Source organism: Gobius niger, assembly GCF_951799975.1.
Source record: "Gobius niger genome assembly, chromosome: 4".
Taxonomy (NCBI): domain Eukaryota; kingdom Metazoa; phylum Chordata; class Actinopteri; order Gobiiformes; family Gobiidae; genus Gobius; species Gobius niger.
Window position 1 is genome coordinate 14243069 of NC_136855.1, and position 22812 is coordinate 14265880.

The 22812-nt window shown below is 39.2% G+C and overlaps 1 protein-coding gene across 1 annotated transcript; it reads left to right on the top strand.

Moving 5' to 3' along the window:
• The first annotated feature begins 65 nt into the window (after nt 1-65).
• LOC306962432 (transmembrane 6 superfamily member 1-like) lies at nt 66-5885 on the top strand. Its single transcript, XM_079555557.1, has 10 exons — nt 66-297; nt 364-467; nt 789-886; nt 962-1065; nt 1165-1247; nt 1437-1555; nt 2243-2338; nt 2421-2513; nt 3009-3128; nt 5464-5885. The coding sequence occupies exons 1-10, from the start codon at nt 206-208 to the stop codon at nt 5659-5661; spliced, it is 1107 nt and encodes a 368-aa protein (XP_079411683.1). The 5' UTR covers nt 66-205; the 3' UTR covers nt 5662-5885.
• The last annotated feature ends 16927 nt before the right edge of the window (nt 5886-22812 follow it).

Here is a 22812-nt window from a genome sequence, read left to right on the forward strand (position 1 = left end):
TGACAGTGTGGATCCAGACCAGACCTTATTTTCTACAGTCTATGGACCAGACGGACCAGCTCGTCAAGACCGAGCATGTCTCCGTCAGCCGAAATTCCTTTTGCTGCAAGTTCTTGTGCGCCACAACTTTGACTACTGCCACAATCAACAAAATGTGATATTCTTATATGGATATGCAGTTAGGTGGCCACAGAACTGCTCCAAAATGAGTGCCTCTGCGGGGACAGGCGTGTTTGTGCTGTCCTTCACGTCCATCCCAATCTGTTATTTTTCCAACTCACTCATTTGCAACAACAGGTGAGTTTGACACCTCCAACATTTTAAGTAGCATTTTTTTGTATCTAATGTAAAGTTGTGTTTTAGTGCTGAAGCGCTGTTCTACGCTGGATGTGCCACTTTTGTCACTTTGTGCATCTCAGGGCAGTTCATCCTCACCAAGAAGGCTCCATCAGATCCTCTCTTTTATGGTATGCTTGCCTGTTAACTAATTTTTATTTATTTATTGCATGCTGGCTATATGTTTTATCATTCCTGGACACAGTCACAAATTTTACTGAAGAATTATTGATTTTAGTACCCTGTTGCCTATAGGGCTCTTCATATATTATAATCCTAAGTTTTATTAGGGTAACCTTTAGTTTTGGATGAGGATGTTGGATAAAGAGCCTTGACTTCAATTATCTTACAAAGAAATAATGCTAAGCTACAATTACATTCGTTGGTGTACTGCTTACATTACTTACATGTTACATAATAATATTTTATGTGGGCTGCGTGTTACACTGCAGTGTATGCAGTCTTTGCCTTTCTCAGTGTTGTCAATCTTATAATCGGCTTGGAGCAGGATAACGTCATTGATGGATTTGTTACATTTTATCTCAAAGAGGTAAGTATCCCATTTGAGGTTTGATTAATGTAAATGGAATCTTTCTGAACTTTCTATTATGAATTGAATCCTCAGGCAGATCCACATATTAACACAGCGCACGGTCACATGATCTCCTATTGGGACGGCTGTGTGCACTATCTTATGTATCTGCTTGTAATTGCTGCAATAACATGGGGGTAAGTCTGAGATTATACCTCCTCTTTCTGCTTGTATGAGTCATTATTAAAGACCTTTTGTCAACATACTGTTTGTCCATGTGGCTTTGACAATGGCAGGGACAGTTACCGTGCGATTGGCCTTTACTGGGTGGGGTCCTTTCTCATGCGTGCCATTGTCTACATTCTCGGGAACGCTGTTGGTAAGTGCACAAAAATAGTGTGCCAAATTTAGATGGGTAGCCCCGAGAGACCCAGCCCAAAAATGTTTTATCTGAATTATAATAATAGACTGTGTTAATCCACTTTGTTATTGGAGAACTGATTGAGAAAGAATATATATATATATATATTATAAAATAATAGATAATTGATTAAAAATATTGTTTCAGGTAAATATGGCACTCAGCTGGGCATTCTCTGTTTGCTCAACTGGCTGTACATCTCTGTGGCAGTTTGGGCCTGTTTCCGCATCTTCAGACAGCCCTCCACCCAGCAGCCTCTGCCCACGGTAAGAAACTTATGTTTAATTTAAGTTAACCTGTTTTCACTCAAGTGTATCTATGAGTTATATGACTCATATCTCCAGAGGTGCTCAAAGGTTTACATACCCTAGCAGAATCTTTGACCATTTTTCAAAGAATATGAAAGATAACCCTTTTTTTTTTCACTCATAGTTAGTGGTTGTGTGAAGGCATTTGTGGTGAAAAAAGTTTGCTCTTTTTATAATCATAATGAAAAAAGAAAGTACCAAAATAACCCTGATCCAAAGTTTACATACCCCCATTCTGTGTATTTCCCCCTTTAGCATCAATGAAGGCTTGGAGTCTCTTCTGGAGAAGGTTCTGTATATGATCTAATGTAAAAGTGGCCATAAACTTTCAGGGTCATTTTTGGTACAAAAAAACCCCAATAACAATTCTGCCTGGGTCTCCAACTCATATAATTATTTTAGGGCTGTATGTGTGTACTCCATTATTCACAGTGCTAAATAAGTACCATGCCAAACTCAAACAGGGACTGGTAACCTAAACATACTACAAAAGCAGAGGTTGAAAGCAAAAAAAAAACTATGCTACGCACAGATATGCATTATAATACTTCCAAAAACTACATTGCTTTATTTTCACCTCTAAAAAGATCTGAGTTCAATAAGGAAAAACTCAACCAGATTTTGTTTTTGTGTTTGTTATTTCAGGAAATTCTGAGAAAAAGCTTGTTCCATCGGCCAATGGACTTGTTTTTTGTGATCTACCTCATTCCTGCATTTGTCTTCTGTGTCTTCAGAGGCCTGGTGAGAAACCTCTCACTCCTTTCTTTTCATTTTGGACAATGGGCCGTGCTGTGGTCTGCATTTGACCCTGTGTGTGTTTTAGATTGCCCTGGACTGCCCCAATGAATGGTGCCAAAACTACACGCTCCAGTTTGAACCGTACCTCAAAGACCCCACGGCTTATCCAAAAGTTCAGGTAAACATGAACCATACATTCCTTTTCAGTGTCTAAAAACTGACCTGCAGTACCAGTGGTTCACAGTCTTTTCACACCAAGTGCCTCCTCACAAAATACTCAGCCTTTTATTTTCATGAAGGAGGTCTTTTTCATATAACGCTTTCACAGGACAAGTCACCCAAAGTGGCAGTCTCTCATGATCCAGGTTTTAACCAGGCCCTACTGCTACCAAGATCTGACGGGATCAGTTCTATCAGGCCTAACCAAGCCTAACCATATTTAAAACAGAACTTAAATGGGTATGAACCAAACAAAAACATAATCGAAATGTGTTTAAACTGGGCAAGTCCTGGGCAATACCCAAATATAATGCATATGAACGTAAATACCATTATCTGACTTCACAACACATTTCTATCTGTTGTATTTAATTTCTATGATCAGGGCACATTGAGATTTGTTGGCGTTTCCAGTGACAGTAAACACTAGTCAGTATAATCTCTTCTGTTCCAGATGCTGGTGAACATGCTGTACTCTGGGCCGTACTATGTCCTGGCTCTGTATGCCCTGATTGTCCCGGGATGTGAGTGGATGCCAGATCTGACTCTTGTACATTCAGGAGCACTGGCACAGGTGAGTTCAACCATATTACCCATAGTGTGTCAATGGCTGAGCTCTCACCCTTTTTGATACCCGTTTTTAAACAATATCTGTTTTTTCAATACCCTTTATCCATGCTGCAGTAAACATTGTCTAAAACCGTAAAACAGATAAATAAGACCATACATTCAATAGAAATTATATATTTTTTGTATTAATTATTATCTGTTAAAGCCAAATTAAAACCATTTCATTTTGAAACATATAAGTTTCTATATTTTGTTGGGTTGTGTGGATTTTTTGTATTGGACTTTTATAATGAAACATCTTTCACTCATAGATTTACAATTATTATGTATTAATCGCTACTTGATTATGATCTGATAGAAATTACAGTTTCCATCTAGATCAAATGCACAAATATTGGTTAATTGGGAAATGATTTAAACACTTAAAAGATTTGGCTATTGAACAAGTTGAGAGTAGCTTTGATGGACTAATGACAAGCTAAACCCTTCCCCACAAGATCACTCTATTTCCAGCTTTTGATTAAAAAGATCAGTATTTGCTGACAAAGCCTCTTTATGTGACTGAAGTTAACACTAAAACCCAGTACAGATGACAGCTTTGTCCATAATAGGAAACTCTCGTATGACTGAGAGCTCACACAAACAGGAAAAAAGTGAATTGAATAATCATAATGGGATGGGAATGTAAAGTCAAAACAGATGTTGTAATAAGAGGGAGAATAATACATCTCATTGTAGCATGAATCCATGACATCGACATGCACTGACTGAAGAACATTCTGGCACTTTGCCAAAGCGTGCAGAGTCAAATGTTTATTGTCGTTGTTAATGTGGCGAGGGGGGGCACCTGTCATCGCCTGCCCCCCTCCCTTTGAGTGAGGGGGCACACAGTGTTTACTGCCCCTTGTCCCCACTCCCCGCTCCTGCAAAGGCCGCTAACACAGGTGGTGGTCTTAAGGCAAAACTGCATCTTAGGACTAGAAACACACAACCAATTATTCTAGAAATTCTCGGCTCAAGAGTTTAAGTAAATACTTTTATGTGATCTTAAACGGTTCAAATATATACATTACAGCAACATATTTGTGTCTTTTAACAAAGCAATCTTATGTGGTTGAAGCTGTTGAATATTTCCTACAGAATATATTCTATTGATGCCTTGTAACTTTGGTCATGATGCATAATTTAATCAGAAAATGTGTTGTATAATGAAAGAAATGTTAATTGTATTTGAGCATGTACTTCAGTTGTGTATCCTATTGCAAACACATCACTTAGACTTGATATTTTTTTGCTTTATCTGTGCTACAGATAATTGGTTTAAGTTTTGGTTCAAGGGCCAAGTTTGACCAACAAGTCCTATTTTGGGAACATCTCTCAGCTTAGGGGAAATGTTACACTTATTATGTAACACTTTACATAACTTACCATAACAAAGTGACGCATTATAGATTCTCAAGTGCTCACACACTCATGTAAAGAGTGCCTCATGGGTTTGGATACACAACGTAGTCATTGTGTTGTGCAGACTGGCTCGTCACTCAGTAGTGGGATCAGCGATGACTTCAGAGCAGCAGGAATGGAGGTATTGGTGGTATTCACTGAAATGTGAGCTGTTGAGTCTAGAGACAATGACGGGCCAAAAACAGTGGTTGCCCAGAGACGTGTTGCTTTGGATGAAAGGGTTGTGACCAGGAGATAAAAGAGTGTAGAAAATAAAACAAGTTGACCATCAAGAAATATAAAGTAATAATTTTAGAAAACTCCGCTGCTCTGAAAACCCTTTATCACAACTGGAAATATTACACATTCTTTCACATAGTTGTATTTGTTTGTTGATGAGACAAAGCCAGGTGCCACTTCCATCTGAACCCTTTGTCCAGACTCCAGCAGCTGAACCAATATTAAATTAAACAGACTGGGCATGGCACATACACATTTAGAAGGGCTTACAAAAGTAACTTAACCATCAAACTATGGCTGAGTGGTTCTCACTCTGATCTGACAACAAGACGATCCTTTGTTTTATTTCCAGCTCTTGTGGACTTTTTGTGTGGAGTTTGCATGTTCTCCCTGTGTCTTTGGTAGATTTCTTTTCTCTGGTTCCCCTCATAAACCTAAACAGAACCTGTAAAACAAACAAACAAACACATCTATCTATGTACTCTTGACCAACAGGTTGCCCCAGCAGCAACCCGATGGACCTAATTTATTGCCCTTATTACAATAAAGGGACAATAAAGTATAACTAAACCTTGTTCTAATCTATTGCTGTGTGACATGTTCTTTGATAGTACCAATGAGTTGTAATAGATACTTTTGTTTTTGATGTTGCTCAGGCCCAGTTCTCTCACATCGGGGCATCTCTCCATACCAGGACTCCTTTCTCCTTTCGGGTCCCCGTGAACAGCCAGCTCGTGTTTCTTTTGGTGAATTTCCTCTACGCTCTGGTCCCTCAGCTCCTGTGCTACCGCTGCTCCACCCACAGCGAGTTCTTCTTGTCATCGCCAACCACATCCAACAAAAAGACTGAGTAAAACTATAAACTTGGATGGGGCAGTTGATCAGTGCTTGCATTTGGACTGAGGACTCGAGTGTAACCCGCCAAGCGGAAAAGCACAGGTGGTTGACTTGTTTTCACTTTAAATGGGACTATAAAACGTCTGACATTTCTCATCAGTTAACTATCATCACATCGTGGTCACATTTGGCTAGTTTTTGAGGGTCTTCTTAATTTATAATTTGTGATAATTTCACTAAATATTATAAATAATTTAGACTTTAGCCCCCTTTCCATGGGAGCAGACCACTTCTGTTCACTTGAGACCGGTTCATTTAAGGAGGGGCAGCCTCCTTGTGTCTGAAGTGACTTTAGGCCCTAAAGTTTAGGGTAAAGGGTCTGGGTCATTATGGGAGTGGTCAAGGACATGCAACAACCACAGCCTGATATCACTGTGTTTTAGTTTTGCATCAAAGCCTTCGGAAAAGCTAAATTTGGCCATTAGGTTGGGCACTCATCCATAGATTACACCAGCACTGGCAAGTTTTTATTTGAGCAGTTGGGTTTTCAAGCAAGCCATGTTAACAGTTATTGAAAAAGACAAGAAAATTATATTAAATTATATTATAAATCTTATTTTTATTTTATGTTTTCGCATCAAAGGCTTTAGAGGGCCAAAATTGTGAAGAGAAAGATAAACTTTGAATTTAATATGCAAGCCAACGACTCAAACTCAACTCAAAGTGGCAGCCCTCCAGGGGACACCGGCCAGGTGTCTGATAATGACCTACAGACTTTTTTGTTGGAGATTAACGTTAATGTTTTTGTTTTGTTTTCTTTCACTTTTTCTTGCATCTTGTGGACTGGAATGCTGTTAGGATTTTATTCTGAAAGGTGTTTGTTGACTTTGATTTTTCTAGCAGTTTTGCATAAGCTACCTTTAACCATTATTGTGATAAGCCAAGCTAAACAGGAAGAAAATAAAGAAATACAGATACAGTAAGTGTCAGTAATCTACGACCAAATACTGTATGTGCTAAGCGATACTTTTGGAATTTCTTGATCAATTTGTCATGCATTTGGACATCTTGTGTATGAGTTGTGCAGAATTAAAATGTGTTTGTTGGAAATGATTAAATGGTTGAAGAATTGTATATTTATAATTATATATTATTATAACTGCTGTAGGATGTATAAAGCACAACTACGTCTGCACTGTAACACAGTAACATAGTTTTGACAACAGCAAAGCGGGTTGAAGAAGGAGACCCAGGCATTGATGGGTTTCTTAAAAGGGACAGAGCTTTTTCACAAAGTGTAGGTCACAAAACTTATTTTTATTTATTGATTTATTAATGTAACATTGGGGGGATTATACATATAAGAGACAAACCGTTTGCGCCAAGGTACATAAGGTCATGGTGCAAAATTCATCATTTTGAAGGAAGAGCAATGTATTTCGAGCATATCTACAAGTATATCATGGCAGCACATATACCAGATACAGATGTATATGAATAGTTCACAAAACTAGAATGTAACCAGAAGTAACTAACATCCTGAGACTATGGGGCTCCATTTGTTTCAAAAATAAGTTGCTGGAATATGTGTTGCTGTTGTTGGTCTATGTCATTGTAATGGAGTCCCGAGACTCCAACCACTGAGTACAGAAGACGACTCGAATACCTTCATTGAAGGTGGGGGTAAGAGGTTACAGCAACCAAACCAAAGCAAATGTTTTCATTCATTTAAAAAAAAAAAAGTGTTTGGGCCAAAAGAAAGTATCACAACTGCTGACACTAGACATGAGATGAAGGATGAAAAACTATATTCACTGTATTTGGCTATTAACAGGCTAATGCCGACAGACATCATTTTATGTGTGGTGGAACTTTAAAGCTTGCGCCTCGCTGTAAATACCAAAGCCTTATTTTCATGCATGACAGCTGATTTATGTCAGCTATTAAAGACCTGCATGATGGCCAATAGTGGTCAAGCTGCTGCGCCACAAGGACCGAGTCACCATACTCCAACGCGCAAAAACATTGAAAGGAACGAACATCTACATCAACGAAGACTACACAGACGCTGTCCGAAGGAAAAGGAAAGAACTGCTGCCAGATTTGAAAGCGGCGCGCATGAGAGGGGACATTGCCTTCCTGCGCCACGACAAACTTGTCATTCGCCCTCGGAGCAGTACACCGATTCACCATTAGGATTGTTGCACAATTCTGGTATGTTGAAGCACTTCATTTCAAATGGCCTCTAACACATCTAGCATAGGAAGTTCCGATTTAGATCGATCAATAAGGAGAATTACAGAAGCATTCGAACTGGACTTTAAATACCCGCAATATGAACTACAGAACACTGAGAATGACATCGACCCTGAAAACAACTTTTTCACTAGAACTGTTAATGACTGTCATTATTACACAGAGGATCTTCACAATCGTAAATTCAAAAACATTAATGCATTCTCTATTATCCACTTCAATAGTCGAAGCCTTCAAGCAAATTTTGATCACATTAAGAACTACTTAAAACAATTTTCTAAGCCATTCAACGTGGATTCAAATTGACAGAGAAAATGAGTTTTCAATTGAAGGGTATGAGTTTATAAGTATGAATAGAAGAAACAAGCATGGTGGGGGTGTAGCTATGTTTGTAGACTCTAATTATAGTTTTAAAGTGATTGAAAATAAGACTATGGTGGTGGATGACGTTCTTGAATGTCTTACTGTTGAAATTACAAGGGAAAAAAAGAAAAATATTATTGTAAGTTGTATTTATAGAGCTCCTAGCTCTGATATAGATGTATTTTCTAATTGGATGGAGGAGCACTTTTCAAGCACTAATCAGAAAGTCATGTTTGTTGGGGGAGATCTTAACATCGATCTGTTAAATCCAAACAATCACAAAAAGACGGACGAATTTATTAATACTTTATTCAGTATAGGTTTGTTTCCTCTAATAACTAAACCGAGTAGAATTACATCCCACAGTGCCACTTTAATTGATAATATTCTTTCTAATGAAATAGAAAATAATACTATCAGCGGTTTAATGATAAATGATATCAGTGATCACCTGCCGGTTTTTGTATTGTACAAAAATAATCACCAAAAAAATGAACCAGGAAACATGCATTGGTTCAGAAGGGTAAAAACAAAGAAAACTATTGATGCCCTTAAAAAAGAGCTATCAAAGCAGGAATGGAGTCAAATATACAGAGAGAATGACACTAATAAAGCATACGAGGAGTTTGCGCGAATATTTCAAAAAGTGTATGATAAAAACTGCCCAATGAGGAAATACTGTAAAAACAGAAAGTGTAAGGATAATCCATGGATGTCTAAGGGTTTGCTAAATGCATGCAAGAAAAAAAATTCTCTTTACAAAAACTTTATAAAAAATAGAACAAAAGAAGCTGAGGATAAATATAAGAAATATAAAAATAAATTGATAAGTATTGTTAGAAAATGTAAACAAGAGTATTATAATAAGTTATTAGATAACAATAAGAATAATATTAAAGGCTTATGAAATATTTTAAATTGTATAATTAGAAACAAACCAAGAATGATTAACTATCCACAACATTTCAAAGATGAGGATAGAACTATAAATAATATGAATGAAGTAGTCGATACATTTAATAAATTCTTCGTCAATGTTGGACCGAACCTTGCTGCAAAAATTGCAAACGTTGAGAAGTATAACTGTGAACTGATAGACAGAAATCCTATGTCCTTGTTCCTAAATCCTGTGAAGGAAAATGAAATATTGGATATTGTTAGAGGGTGTAAAAATAAAACCTCGACAGATTTTTATGATATGGATATGAAGACCTTAAAATCTGTCATTGAAAGTATCTCTAAGCCGTTAACACACATCTGTAACTTATCGTTACAAACTGGACAATTTCCTGATAATATGAAAGTAGCAAAAGTGATTCCTCTGTTCAAAGCTGGAGATAAACATCTCTTTACAAACTACAGGCCTGTTTCCCTTTTACCGCAATTTTCAAAAATCTTAGAGAAGGTTTTTAACTCTAGACTTGATAGCTTCATTGAAAGAAATAACTTGCTCTCTGACAATCAGTTTGGTTTTAGGAATAATCATTCAACTTCACACGCACTCTTTGATACAATTGATGAAATAACTAATGCTGTAGACAACAAGAAATATGCAATAGGGTTATTTATTGACCTGAGTAAAGCGTTTGATACAATAAACTACGATATACTAATTAATAAACTTGAACATTATGGGATTAGGGGGGTAGCTCTACAGTGGGTCACCAGCTATTTGAAAAATAGAAAACAGTGTGTGAAAATAGGAGAATACCAGTCGAGTTGTCGAGAAATTGTGTGTGGTTTACCTCAAGGTTCCATTCTGGGCCCAAAACTGTTTAACATGTACATAAACGAAATTTGTAAAACGTCTCAAATTCTTAGATTTATCTTGTTTGCAGACGATACAAATATTTTTGCTTCAGGAGACGACTTAAAGCAACTGTGTCAGATTGTTAACTTGGAACTCAAGAGTGTCAATAAGTGGTTCAAACAAAATAAATTGTCGCTAAATCTGAGTAAAAGCAAAATGATGATATTTGGCAACAGTAAATCTAATGCTCAGGAGGCAATTCAGATAGAGGGTGTTGTTATAGAGCGGGTGCACGAAATCAAATTCCTTGGCGTTATTATAGATGACAGAATCACTTGGAAATCACACATTAAATATATATCTACTAAAATATCAAGAAGCATTGCAGTAATAGCAAAAGCAAAGCACATTTTAAACGTCAAAGCTCTACATACCCTATACCCTTCACTGATTTTGCCCTATTTATACTATTGTACTGTGGTTTGGGGTAGTACCTATAAAAACACAGTTAAACCAATAGTATTGCTGCAAAAAAGAGCTGTCAGATTAATTCATAAAGTTGGGTTTTTAGACCACACAAATCCACTATTTTTCAAATCAAAGATCATGAAGTTCTGCGACATTGTTGAGTTCCAAACGGTACAGATGTTATACAAAGCAAGATATACACTGTTACCAAACCAAATACAAAGAAGGTTCCAAGAACGTACTGGTCGTTATGAATTACGGGATGATTTAAACTTTAGGACTCAGAGTCATAGCTCCACTTTGAAAAGTTTCAGCCTGACAGTTAATGGTGTACAATTGTGGAATAAATTGGAGATGGAGATGAAACGATGTCCAAACCTCAACCTGTTCAAATATAAATACAAACAAAAATGTTTTGAAAAGTACAGAGAAGAAGAAACACGTTGACACTAGGGGGAGCAGTAGGATCAATTTGCTGCTCTGAACGGTTGTCATTCTATGTTTATAATTGCAAATAGAATTAGTGCAGGCGAGCTACAAATCTGCTGAGAGGCCCCTCCCAACGGGCTCATGAACCTCGTCTTTTAATGCACCTCACAGTACAGGAACATCTTCTAAAAAAAAATCAAAAAAAATAAAAAAACAGATGTTAGGGCAGCTGGGTGGGGGTTTGTTGATGGGGAGCTAACGCCCTCTTCAACTAGCCCGCTCTACACCCTGGCTTTTTAACGCACTACACTATGCAGGGCTTAAATACTTACTACATATTACATAATTCATTGGTATTGATTGATTGATAACCATTCGACTGACAATCGTTCGCCGTTTGTAACTTGCTTTGTACCAAACATTGTATATGTAACGAGACTGTTGTTGAATTTGTGCTTCACTTCTCTTCTGCTAAATTCTGTTAATTACATGAACATTCCCTTAAGTGCTTTGTAAGTGTGGTCCGTGTTAAAACAGACGCTTTGAAATGTAACAGGTTTCTTGCTAAGGAGGCAAATCCAAGTATGATGTTGCTAAATGTATCATTGTATCATAATGTGTTAAATCACAAACGAGTACGTTGTGTTCACGTGTGCGCATGCTGTGTTCCAAGGCTCTCATACTTTGTAATATGTTCTTTTGTGCTATTGTTGTGATATCCACTTTTATTGTAATGATTTCGGGGTGGGCGTTTATAAGCTTTTGCTTCGGCCCACTCCTTTTGAGCAGAATTTTAACTGCTCAAATGAACAAATTAAATGATGTTGCTCTATGTGCCATGTAACAGTTTGACACTATGTCATTCTAGATCTGTTTAAGTTGGTCACAACAGTTATGATGTGGGCCTGTGAGTTCAAAGATATGACATCCTTTGATTTTCATAGTGAAATTAAGAAAGATTACATTTGAGAACTACCTACGTTGTGAAAACCCAAGCTCTTTTGAGACCTAATGTGTACAGATTTATGCAACATGGTGCAATATTGTTATAATGACATCATTGCCATAGAAACGTTTGGAGCAGCATTTACTACTGATTGGATCAAGAACACTGCAAATCCATTCAATGTGTAGTTTTGAAAAAGTTATGTGAGTTTGTGTTTTGTGTCGCAGCATACCTCGTGTTTCTTTGTCGTCGCTGCGTTGTTAAGGGGAGACACTACAGGCAAAACTCAATTTTTTCCGTTTTCAGGTTTTGGGCCAAATTGGTCTCTGAACATCACCCGAAAACCAAAAATATGCCTAATATTCACAAAAACATGTTTAAATATTGCACTGATTCAATGTTCCCCCATAGACTTATATGGGAGAACACAATTTCAAGGGCCTTTTTCTCAAAACACATTTTTCTGTCATTGTGGCGACACTGTGTCCACGTCAGTCGGACCTAAAGACTTCAAATTTTCCCTTGGACTGAACAATACTTGGAAGATTATTTAAGAGGGATTTTTTATTATTTAATCCCTAGCCCCATTTATTGAGTTTTGAATGTCAAAAAATAAGGTGAAAAAACAGCTTACTTTAAAACTAAACAAGAAATCCAAAATCCCATCTGAAAAAGTCTTGGCAACTCATTAAAATGAAACCATAAATTTGAATGTAGCTCAATCCATTATTCAGATTTCGTCGCCGAAAAGATGGGAAATTTGGGGCATTTTTAGGCATAAAACACCTTGTTCTTATATGAAAAGATAAAATAACAGAAAACTTGCAATGTATTTTTTTTCTCACATTTATGCCAGTGATCGACAGCAAAAGTTTCAAATTGATATCTGTAAATATACATTTTTTCCCTATTCACCTGCAGTGTCTCGCCTTAATTTTTATCTTTTTTGCCTGAACCAATTTTGGTTAGATTCCCAACGGTGAAGGCAGGAGTGGCTCGAAACGGACGCTTGTGCGTTTATAAACTCACAAATACCACAAGAAGTCATCTTGCAGGCAGGGTAAGACCTCTTCCCCACCTAATGTTAAAGGGATATTTCAGAATTTTTACATATGGCCTCATTTCCTGGGTCCTATCTTTCATATGGTGGATGTATTGTTTTATAATAAGCAGTCTGTGTCCAAGTTAAAGGCACACTGCGCAACCTTTTGGACTATGCCATCAACACAAAACATGCTCCAATGACCAGAAAACGACACAGAAAATACTATTTTTGCAGTGGGTAGTCAAAGAATGGATTTGGGTTTCAGCCCAAGATCATTTCCACACAAGATACCAGCTCAAAAGTCCTGTGTTCCTTTGTTATTAGATATAGGGCACACTTTTACTAACAGTTTGGGAAACACTGGTCTTACTGACAATCCATCTGTAAACTAACTGCACCTTTCTATTTCTCTGCATCTTGTCCTCTCCCTCCACCCCATTGCCCTACGACAGTCACTTTGGGAACTCCTGCCTTAGTCCAAGCTAATGATGTGTTTTCTCTCCATTTCTCAGATAAGACAGACATCATTGCTGTATGAAGACTCCTCAGCTCTTTCCAGTTGTAATGAAGTATTTCTGACACTGATCCTCGGGGGATTCCATAGGTGACAGTGAGGTCTGGATTTTGCGTCCCCCAGAGCCACGTACTGGGTTCTGTCAGTGGGATAGGAATGAAACCATTGAAGGGCCAGAGGGCCAGAGCGCAGTGTTGCTTTTGGCAGCCTTTTGAGTTTTAGTCTTAGTCTTTTGGACGAAAATGCTTTTCGTTTTAGTCACACTGCTGTAGCCTACAGGAGCTGTCCACTTCTGCACCACCATAGAACCATATGTCAATTTCAGAGAGTACATGTCAGACACAGCAAATTCACACACAGACACTCAATTGACACTCAGTTCTGTCCGAAATGGACCACTCAGTGAGGGAATTGCCTGATCAGCTCCTTCACAGTGATTCGATGCTATGGAGACCATATTGTGTCAAAAACATTTGTCTGTGTGTAATCAGATTTGTGCGTGCGTAACCAGATGCGTCTGTGCGTAACCAGATGCGTGCGTGTGTAAACGGATGTGTGCGTGCGTAATCAGATGTGTGCGTGCGTATTTTTTTTTTGCGTGCGTAAAATTATATTTGCATGTGTAATAAAACAATGTGTGCGTAAATTTCCATGTTGTAAAACAAGATCAACGGAAAATGTCAAAGTCCTACGCACAAGTCTCTCTTTTACACACAACACTTTTGACACTGTCCTGCCTTGTCGAAGTTACAAGCGTAACCTAGGCTGTGTGTGTGCGTAATAAAATGCATGCGTGTGTAATCCGATGTGTGCGTGTGTAATCAGATGTGTGCGTGTGTAATCCGATGTGTGCGTGTGTAATCCGATGTGTGCGTAATAAAATGCGTGTGTGCGTAATAAAATGCGTGCGTGTGTAATCAAATGCGTGCGTAATTTTTTTTTGCAACCGTAAATGAAGAAACGATGTGTCTGTAAATTGTCCAAGTTGTGAAAAAAACTAACCCTGAAAAAAAAATTAAAAAAAGGTCCTATGCACAAGTTTCTCTTTTACACAAAAGTCTCTTTTTTACGCACGAGTCTCTTTTTTTTACACACGAGTCTCTGTTTTACGCACCAATCTTTTTGACACAGTCCTTTTTTTTTTTATTATATATATATTTTTTTTATTATTTTTTATTATAGAAGCAAATACAAACAAAGTAGGTACAGTGTAAAAATCTTACAAAGGTACTGCAGTGCACATCAAAGAGTAAATAAAAAGAACATGAGGCAAGTTATAAATGGAATAAATGGCATTTATATATTGAAAAGAAAAAAAGAGTAAGGGGCAATAATTGTTAGATTTAAGCGCCGTAGTCGCTTAAAGTTTTTTTATTAATATTATTTTTTTTATATTGAATAAATTCACATTATTAAAAAAAAAAAATAATGTAAAGGGGCATTTCATTCTACAAGATTGTCTATAAAAGAAGCCAGTTTTTCTGCATTTTGGGTGTTGATCAATAATAGAGATTTATAAAAAAGTTTCAGCTCATTCCTCCAATGAGTAATGTTAGGTTTTGTCTTGAAAAAACGACACTTATGTATATAATGTTTGCTTAACAAAATAATATTATTAAGACCAAAATCATTATGATTATTGCGAAAAATACCATACTTTATATCATTAATTGTTAGATTGATAATCTGAGTTCCTTTGGAGACGATCCATTGTTGAAGGTCCAGCCAAAACCTTTGGACAACTTCACACAAACAAAAAAGATGATCTAAATCCTCTGGTTCACTTTCACAAAAGCTACAGTTTCCTACATCCATTTTAAATCTCTGTTTTAAAAAACTACTGGTTGGATAGATCCTATTGATTATTTTAAATTGAATTTCTTTCATCTTTGGCGGGACTGGGAATTTTAAATATTTACATCTAATCTTTTTTACAGTCTCCTTTCCAAAGTCTTTAAGAATATAATCTCTTTTGAGAGAGCTCGTTTGACAGTTAAGTAGACAGTTTCTTATATGTTTGTTGTTACATTTGTAATTCTGAAAATCAATACCATTAATGTAAAGTTGTCTTAAAGTAGGAGTGACTTTTGAATATAATATATCCTGCTTAATCATAGCTACAAGTGATATTGGGAGAGATTTCACAATCTGTTTGAACTTATTCTGAGTGCATCTAATTTGAAATTTGTCACAGAAATCATTATGTTGTAAAATATTTCCTTCTTCATCCATTAAGTGGGCAATAGCCCAGATACCTTTAGAGAACCATTTTGACACAGTCCTGCCATGTCCGAGATTTGTGCGTAAATTTTTGCCGCCCACAGTTTTGACTGCCAGGCTGGTTCTTGCCTGAGCAGAGAAGGGTTTGGCTTGTTCCCATTGGCTGCAAACCAATCAACTTTACTGGCTGTCCAAACTTCAGGGTGTAGATCAGTAGCATTTCTATTAAAATATAGGAATACGCCGATCGGAGTAAAACGTAGCGTTTTATTTTGTAGCGCCGATAGGCGTTAGCCGTAAAAAGCGGCGTTTATTTTGAAAAACGGCGTTTTGAACGCCGGCCGATAGTGGCGAATAGGGGTTATGCGCTAACCACTTCCGCATTCCGATAAGTGAGTAAATCACTTCCGGTTACCATGTTATTTAATAGGAGCAAGAACTTTTTAGCAGCTGAAAACACTGTCACTTGTTTTACACATTGGAAAACGGGTCAAAATAGCTCCACTACCTAGAGCTACACATTCTTAGCTGCTCAAACGAGAGATTCCAGGAGTAAAAGTCGCGTATTTATTGAATGCTAACGCTTGTGGAGCCGTAGCTATCATTAAGCTAGCTTTAGCCGCCTCACCCGACGCACTTTATTTAAATTAATGTACTGCCAACGGACGTGTATTTGCATCATCTGTGATCACAAACAATACACAAGAGCCAGTTTTAATAAAGTATATTCAACAGAAGACTTCGAACTGACGCGTTATTGATGTAACCGGACTTTTACGATGCTGTGGCTGTTCTTCTGTAGATGCATTAAGCCTGTTCTGAAGCCTTTTCACACACACGCACACCTCTGGATACGATTTCCACATGTTGTATGTATATTTTACTGAAGGCTAAGCTGAATTTATGAAACAAAACTGGTTTAAACTATGCAGCCTCCACGGTGGAGCTGCCTGTGCGGCGCGGCTGCAGCCTCTCCACATCTGCATCAGTCAGGGCAAGCTGCAGGTGTGAGCTGCAAAAGCCAAACTACCGCCTGCCTCTGATGAAAGTGATCAGCGTCGAGACTTGATGACTTTAGGACAAGTCAGTTGGGGTGCGACTGACAACGTTACATTTAGGCAATTATATCATTTCCGAAATCATTTTTAATGTAGGGCCTAGGCTAGTTTAATTTACTATAGCCTGTGCGTAAGGCCTGTTTCCAAACAAGAGGAAAACAAAGCCTGTATTTTGTTATAAACGCTCTCTGCTGAACTGTTCAACAAGATTGCATAATATATTCTTCCACCTGTGTGTGCGTCATGTGCAGCATATGCTTTAATTTTGCAGACGTGACATTGAAACTTTTTAAGTTTCTAAAATTTGAAAGAACAAACTTGAAGTTTCTGAATGTTAAAATAATCTTCATATTTTTATGATAGTTATGAATGCATTTAAATTATTACATAATGTGCTAAATGTTGAACAAAGATAATACAGTACAGACGCGCATCTGGAAGTCTGCGGTCGGTGCAGGTCCGAGTTGAGGACAAAAGCTCACGTCTCTCTCATAAAGACCGAGCTGCACCGGGAGGAGCAGGTGCTCTGGACTTTAACACATCTGTGTGGACAGTCAGAGGCTGGTGTCTTTTACCTGGTTGGAGCTGCTTTTCGGGACTTGCTACGTGAAGCTTCACATCTCGTGGTGCGTAAAAGCTCCGCGCTCATGGAGACCGCCCGGTAAGAAATCTTCCGCGTCTTAATTTTGTGCCATGATCTATAAAATGCCAGACATCGCGTGTTTCCCCTGAACTGGTAAAGGCGCACGTAAATAAACTCCATTACACGGATGCTGCTCAGTTGCAATCCGAAATTTTGAAGACCTCCGCAAATATTTGACCGATCAATACGAAACCAAAAGTGTTTCGTAAAGGCGCTGCTCGCCCTCCTCTTCACGATCCTAAAGTAAAACCTTTGTGGAAGATTTCACAGTGAAAAGATATGCACATGACCATGGCCTGACAAATTACACCCATTGCTGACCCATATGCGCGTATCTTTTCTCTCTGGTTAGAGGCGTGTGCCCGTGCCTTTCGTAGTCAGTTTATGGGGAGAGATGCTCCTGACGCACAGGCAGCTCCACCGCGGAGGCTGCATAGTTTAAACCAGTTTTGTTTCATAAATTCAGCTTAGCCTTCAGTAAAATATACATACAACATGTGGAAATCGTATCCAGAGGTGTGTGCGTGTGTGTGTGTGTGTGTGTGCGTGTGTGTGAAAAGGCTTCAGAACAGGCTTAATGTATCTACAGAAGAACAGCTACAGCATCGTAAAAGTCCGGTTACATCAATAACGCGTCAGTTCGAAGTCTTCTGTTGAATATACTTTATTAAAACTGGCTCTTGTGTATTGTTTGTGATCACAGATGATGCAAATACACGTCCGTTGGCAGTACATTAACTTAAATAAAGTGCGTCGGGTGAGGCGGCTAAAGCTAGCTTAATGATAGCTACGGCTCCACAAGCGTTAGCATTCAATAAATACGCGACTTTTACTCCTGGAATCTCTCGTTTGAGCAGCTAAGAATGTGTAGCTCTACGTAGTGGAGCTATTTTGGCCCGTTTTCCAATGTGTAAAACAAGTGACAGTGTTTTCAGCTGCTAAAAAGTTCTTGCTCCTATTAAATAACATGGTAACCGGAAGTGATTTACTCACTTATCGGAATGCGGAAGTGGTTAGCGCATAACCCATAGAAATATGTATGCCCAAGTCCTTGGGCACAGTGAGAGGGGACATCAGGACAACCCCAAAACTCACTTGGAGCGCCACGCCCACTCGCACAGGGAGGCGGCCATCTTGGCTTCAAACCCGGACATCGTCCAAACTAATTTTACGTTTTAACGAACTAGTCCCTGGTTTTTCGTCGGATTTAGATCACATTTGGCACAGCGCATCTAGACATATTGAAATTCTATATTTGCCCAGCGTTTCTCAAAAAAGTTTCACCGTCTCCTCGTAACGACGCGGCAAAAAACGCGTAGATTTCGCGTTGTTTCCAAGAAAGCTCACGCTCACAGGCATAAGCCCACAGAGCTCATATTCATGTCACTAATGCGCCACCTGAAACTGAACAGAATGAAGCCATTAATGTGTAGCCTGCTCCCAGTATAGCGCCCCCTAGCCATACCTTGCAAACTGCACTTTTGAATCTTTTTAATACAATGATGCCAGTATGTTCTAGACACTTTTACAAACCAAAAAATACATTATAGTCATGTCATATTTTCTAAGATGTGGGCGTGGCTTTGACTTTTCATTGGTAATCTGTATGGACCTGTCTTGTGTTTTAACAAACTAGTCCCTGGTTTTTCAGCAGAATAAGCCCATACCTGTTTAAACAGACTCTCCTGACACGGGGCTACAAAAAATACCTGACTTTTTTTTCACTCAGACCCCCCCGTTTCGAATGGCGCCCCCCCCAAAACACATTTTTTCATGCAAATTTGACACCACCTCGCAGGCACGCGCTCTTTCCAGTCTGGATCATACTTGGCTGACAGAAGGCCACTTACGGTCTGATTCCATAGAGATCAATTACTTCACGGTGCTCATCACTATAGCGCCACCTGCCTATACCCTGAAAAATGTATTTTGTCCAATTGCCACGAAACTTTCCAGATGTCTTCTACTCATCATAACAAACAAAAAAAAAATATTACACCATGCCTCTATCTTGCTCCGTTCTCCTAATATTTAGGCCCGAGCCGGACGCAGTCCTGGCAAGGGACTATTGTTTTTGGGTGTTTTTTTATTATTATTATTTATTTATTTATTTTCTCCGGAAATGATCGCGTTTTTGACCCGCTGAACGTGGGCGAAAACTCACCAAAATTGGCGGAGGCATTGGGGTGGCGAAAAAATTTATGAAATTGGACGCATTGGACACGCCCACAACAAAATGGCTCCACAGCGCCCCCTGGAAGCGGACCCCAATTCAAAAAAATAGGGGCCTTTTTGGGCGTATGCCCAAGTCCTTGGGCACAGTGAGAGGGGACATCAGGACAAGCCCAAAACTCACTTGGAGCGCCACGCCCACTCGCACAGGGAGGCGGCCATTTTGGCTTGTAAGTGGCCCGCCCATCCTCCGTGAAAATGCCCAGACGTCTTAACCTAGCAGTGTGCTGGCCTCTGTCAGAGTTTCTCCTTAAATTTTCCAATTTTCCACATTTCCCCCTTTCGTCACAACAACTACACTTTTGGACTCGTATACACTTATACTACCCCTCTGTTACAGACAAAAGCTTTAATTTGTACGTTTTTGCCTCCAAATTCACGTTTTTCTCAACTGTACAATCACAGGAAGTTAAATTTGACTGTTTCCTGTCCGTCTCTCTGTGTGTTCCTCGTACTATATGGGTCTTACCAAAATATTGCTTATATATCGAGGGTGCTGCAGGGCTGAAACCCCCTCTCAACAATTATTTGGGCAGCCAGGAATTCACCCTAATTAAAACATGATAGAATCTATTATTTTCTAAACTGTAAATCCATTTCCTGCAAATACACAAGTGCGGGGTATTTCATGATATTAATGTCAAATCACCTGCAGTAATCACTCAGCTTGAGCAGGTCCATTGGTAGAGTGCTGGGTTAGTGTACAGGAGGTTGCTGGATCAAATCCTAACCTTGACTCTTTTTAATATTTTTTTTCTTTTGGACTCCGCACTTTCTGGTAAGAACATGAATTGTCGCCGATGGTTCCAAACTCATTAGAAACAGGAAAATTACCCCTCCAGTGTGTTGCCGGGATCAAATTTCAGCCTGTGAATTTAGAGAACCCAAGCAGTCATGTTGTGGATTTTCTTACTTAATAAAGCTTAAGAGAAGTTTGTCTAGTCAACATGTGAAGTTTATTACACAATGCATCGCGGAGAAGTTACCCATAACGCTGAGTTATGTTTAAGCTCTACCTGCTCAGCTTTGGCCTCCTCTTTTATAAGGTGGGCACCACAGACAGAGCAGCAGGACAGGGGTCATACACAACAAAGGGAAGCCCAGAAACACAGAGAAATGGTAATACAGTTGGAGATGTTAATGCAGCCACCAAAAGGCACTTTGCATGGTAATGAAATCATAGTGGCGTTTGGAGGCAGAAGGAGATCTTTTGCTGTTGGAGAGATGGGCCATTTGGGACCTTTGTCTAAAGGTGCGAGGGCCTCGTCTGGGGTCCAGGAAAGGCCGGTCTCTCTACCTGGTTTAGTCAAAGGCCCAGCAGGGGACCCAAGACGGGACGCCAGTGTCGTCACCTATCTAACTAACTAAATACTAATACTAAAATGCTATAACAGTCATCAGGCCCATGTTTGCATGGAATTACAGCTCAGTGATAGCATGTTCGTCTCAAGTGAAGGAGGTTTCTGGTCCAAACACAACCTTGACACTTTCATATTGCCTTCACCTTTTACATGGGCTGCTGCACACATTGTCACAGCCTATAACACATGAGTAAGGGACATTTCGCAGAAGTGAAATTCTGTGCCTGTGTGGCATCATAGCTTGAGCATTGGATTCCCAACCATTAGGTTGCTGGATCAATTCTGACTTTAAAGGAATAGGCCACCGTTTTTACATACTAAGATATGTTCTTACCTCACTTTAGACGTGTTAATATATCCCCGTCTGGTCTTTGTCCGTGCGCTCTGTCACGCAAACGGAGCACATACGCAGCCTCTCCCACATGTCACATAGCTCCGAAAAAGCTCACGATAGAAGCTACCAAGCTCTTCCACGTGTTCCCTATTTAAATAAAGTTACGTGAAGTGTTTTCATGCGAAGTATATTTACACAGAAATGTAACATGTCGATTTTATAAGCAAATAAAAAGGGGGACTATATTGTGAGGCGTAATGATACGAGGAGCAAAACGTCCGCGTAGTAACTCCGAAAGACTTCCCCCGCTCACTTCCGTCAATAACCTTTAGGAGTTACTGCGCGGACGTTTTGCTCCTCGTATCATTACGCCTCACAATATAGTACCCCATTTTATTTGCTTATAAAATCGACATGTTACATTTCTGTGTAAATATACTTCGTATGAAAACACTTCACGTAACTTTGTTTAAATAGGGAACACGTGGAAGAGCTTGGTAGCTTCTATCGTGAGCTTTTTCGGAGCTATGTGACATGTGGGAGAGGCTGCGTATGTGCTCCGTTTGCCTGGCAGAGCGCGCGGACAAAGACCAGACGGGGATATATTAACTCGACTAAAGTGAGGTAAGAACATATTTTGGTATGTAAAAACGGTGGCCTATTCCTTTAACTTTTTTTTTTGTTTTGTTTTTTTTACCGCAAATATGGTCCCACCCTCATGAAAAACGCTTCAAAATATGCGTCACTAAAGAGAAAGAAATGGGGGGATAGTAGGGAGACAATTGAGGAAACACTGGGGAATATGTCGAAAACAATCGGGGAAATGTTCAAGGTGGGGGGGGGGGATCTACACTGTGAATCCGTTTCCTGCAAACACACAAGTGCATGATCTCTCATGACAGTAATTTCCAATCTGCTGTTTTAGTCACTCAGCTGGAGTAGCTCCATCGGTAGAGAGCTGAACTAGTGTACAGGAGGTTGCTGGATCCAATCCCAATGTTCACAATTTTATTTCCTTTTTCTTTTGGACTCAGCACCTTACAGGAAGAACTCACTAAAAACAGGGAAATAACCTCTCCCCAATGTGTTGCTGCGACCAAATTTCAGCCTGGCAAGTTCGAGAAACCAAGCCATCATCAGGCCCATGTTTCAAGTGAAGGAGGTAGCTAGTCCAAACACAGCCATGACACTTTTATATTGTTTTCACCTTTTACATGGGCAACTGCACACATTGTCACAGCCTAAAACACATGAACACAGGACGTTTCATGAGATTTGTTGTGCCTGTGTAGTGTTACTGCTTGTGCATTGTCTTGCCAACCATGACATTGCTGGAACAATTTTGACCTTAGCTCTTTTTTTGTTTTGTTTTTTAACCGCACCTATGGTCCCACCCCAATGTATGGGTGCGGTGCATGACCTGAAATTACCTCTCTCCTCCTGTGGTGTGCTGGGAACTAACTTCTGCTCAGTAATTTAGACAAAAGTAGCCCACATCGGGGTCCAACTACCATGGAGCTACAGCTCAGTGATAGTGTGCTTGTCTTTG

Excerpts from the sequence above, each read along its gene's own strand:
- LOC306962432 (XM_079555557.1), top strand. The coding sequence starts at position 206 with ATGAGTGCCTCTGCGGGGACAGGCGTGTTTGTGCTGTCCTTCACGTCC. Across the intron at positions 468-788 it reads ATCAGATCCTCTCTTTTATG|TGTATGCAGTCTTTGCCTTT; the intron begins GTATGCTTGCCT and ends GTTACACTGCAG. Across the intron at positions 2,339-2,420 it reads TCTGTGTCTTCAGAGGCCTG|ATTGCCCTGGACTGCCCCAA; the intron begins GTGAGAAACCTC and ends TGTGTGTTTTAG.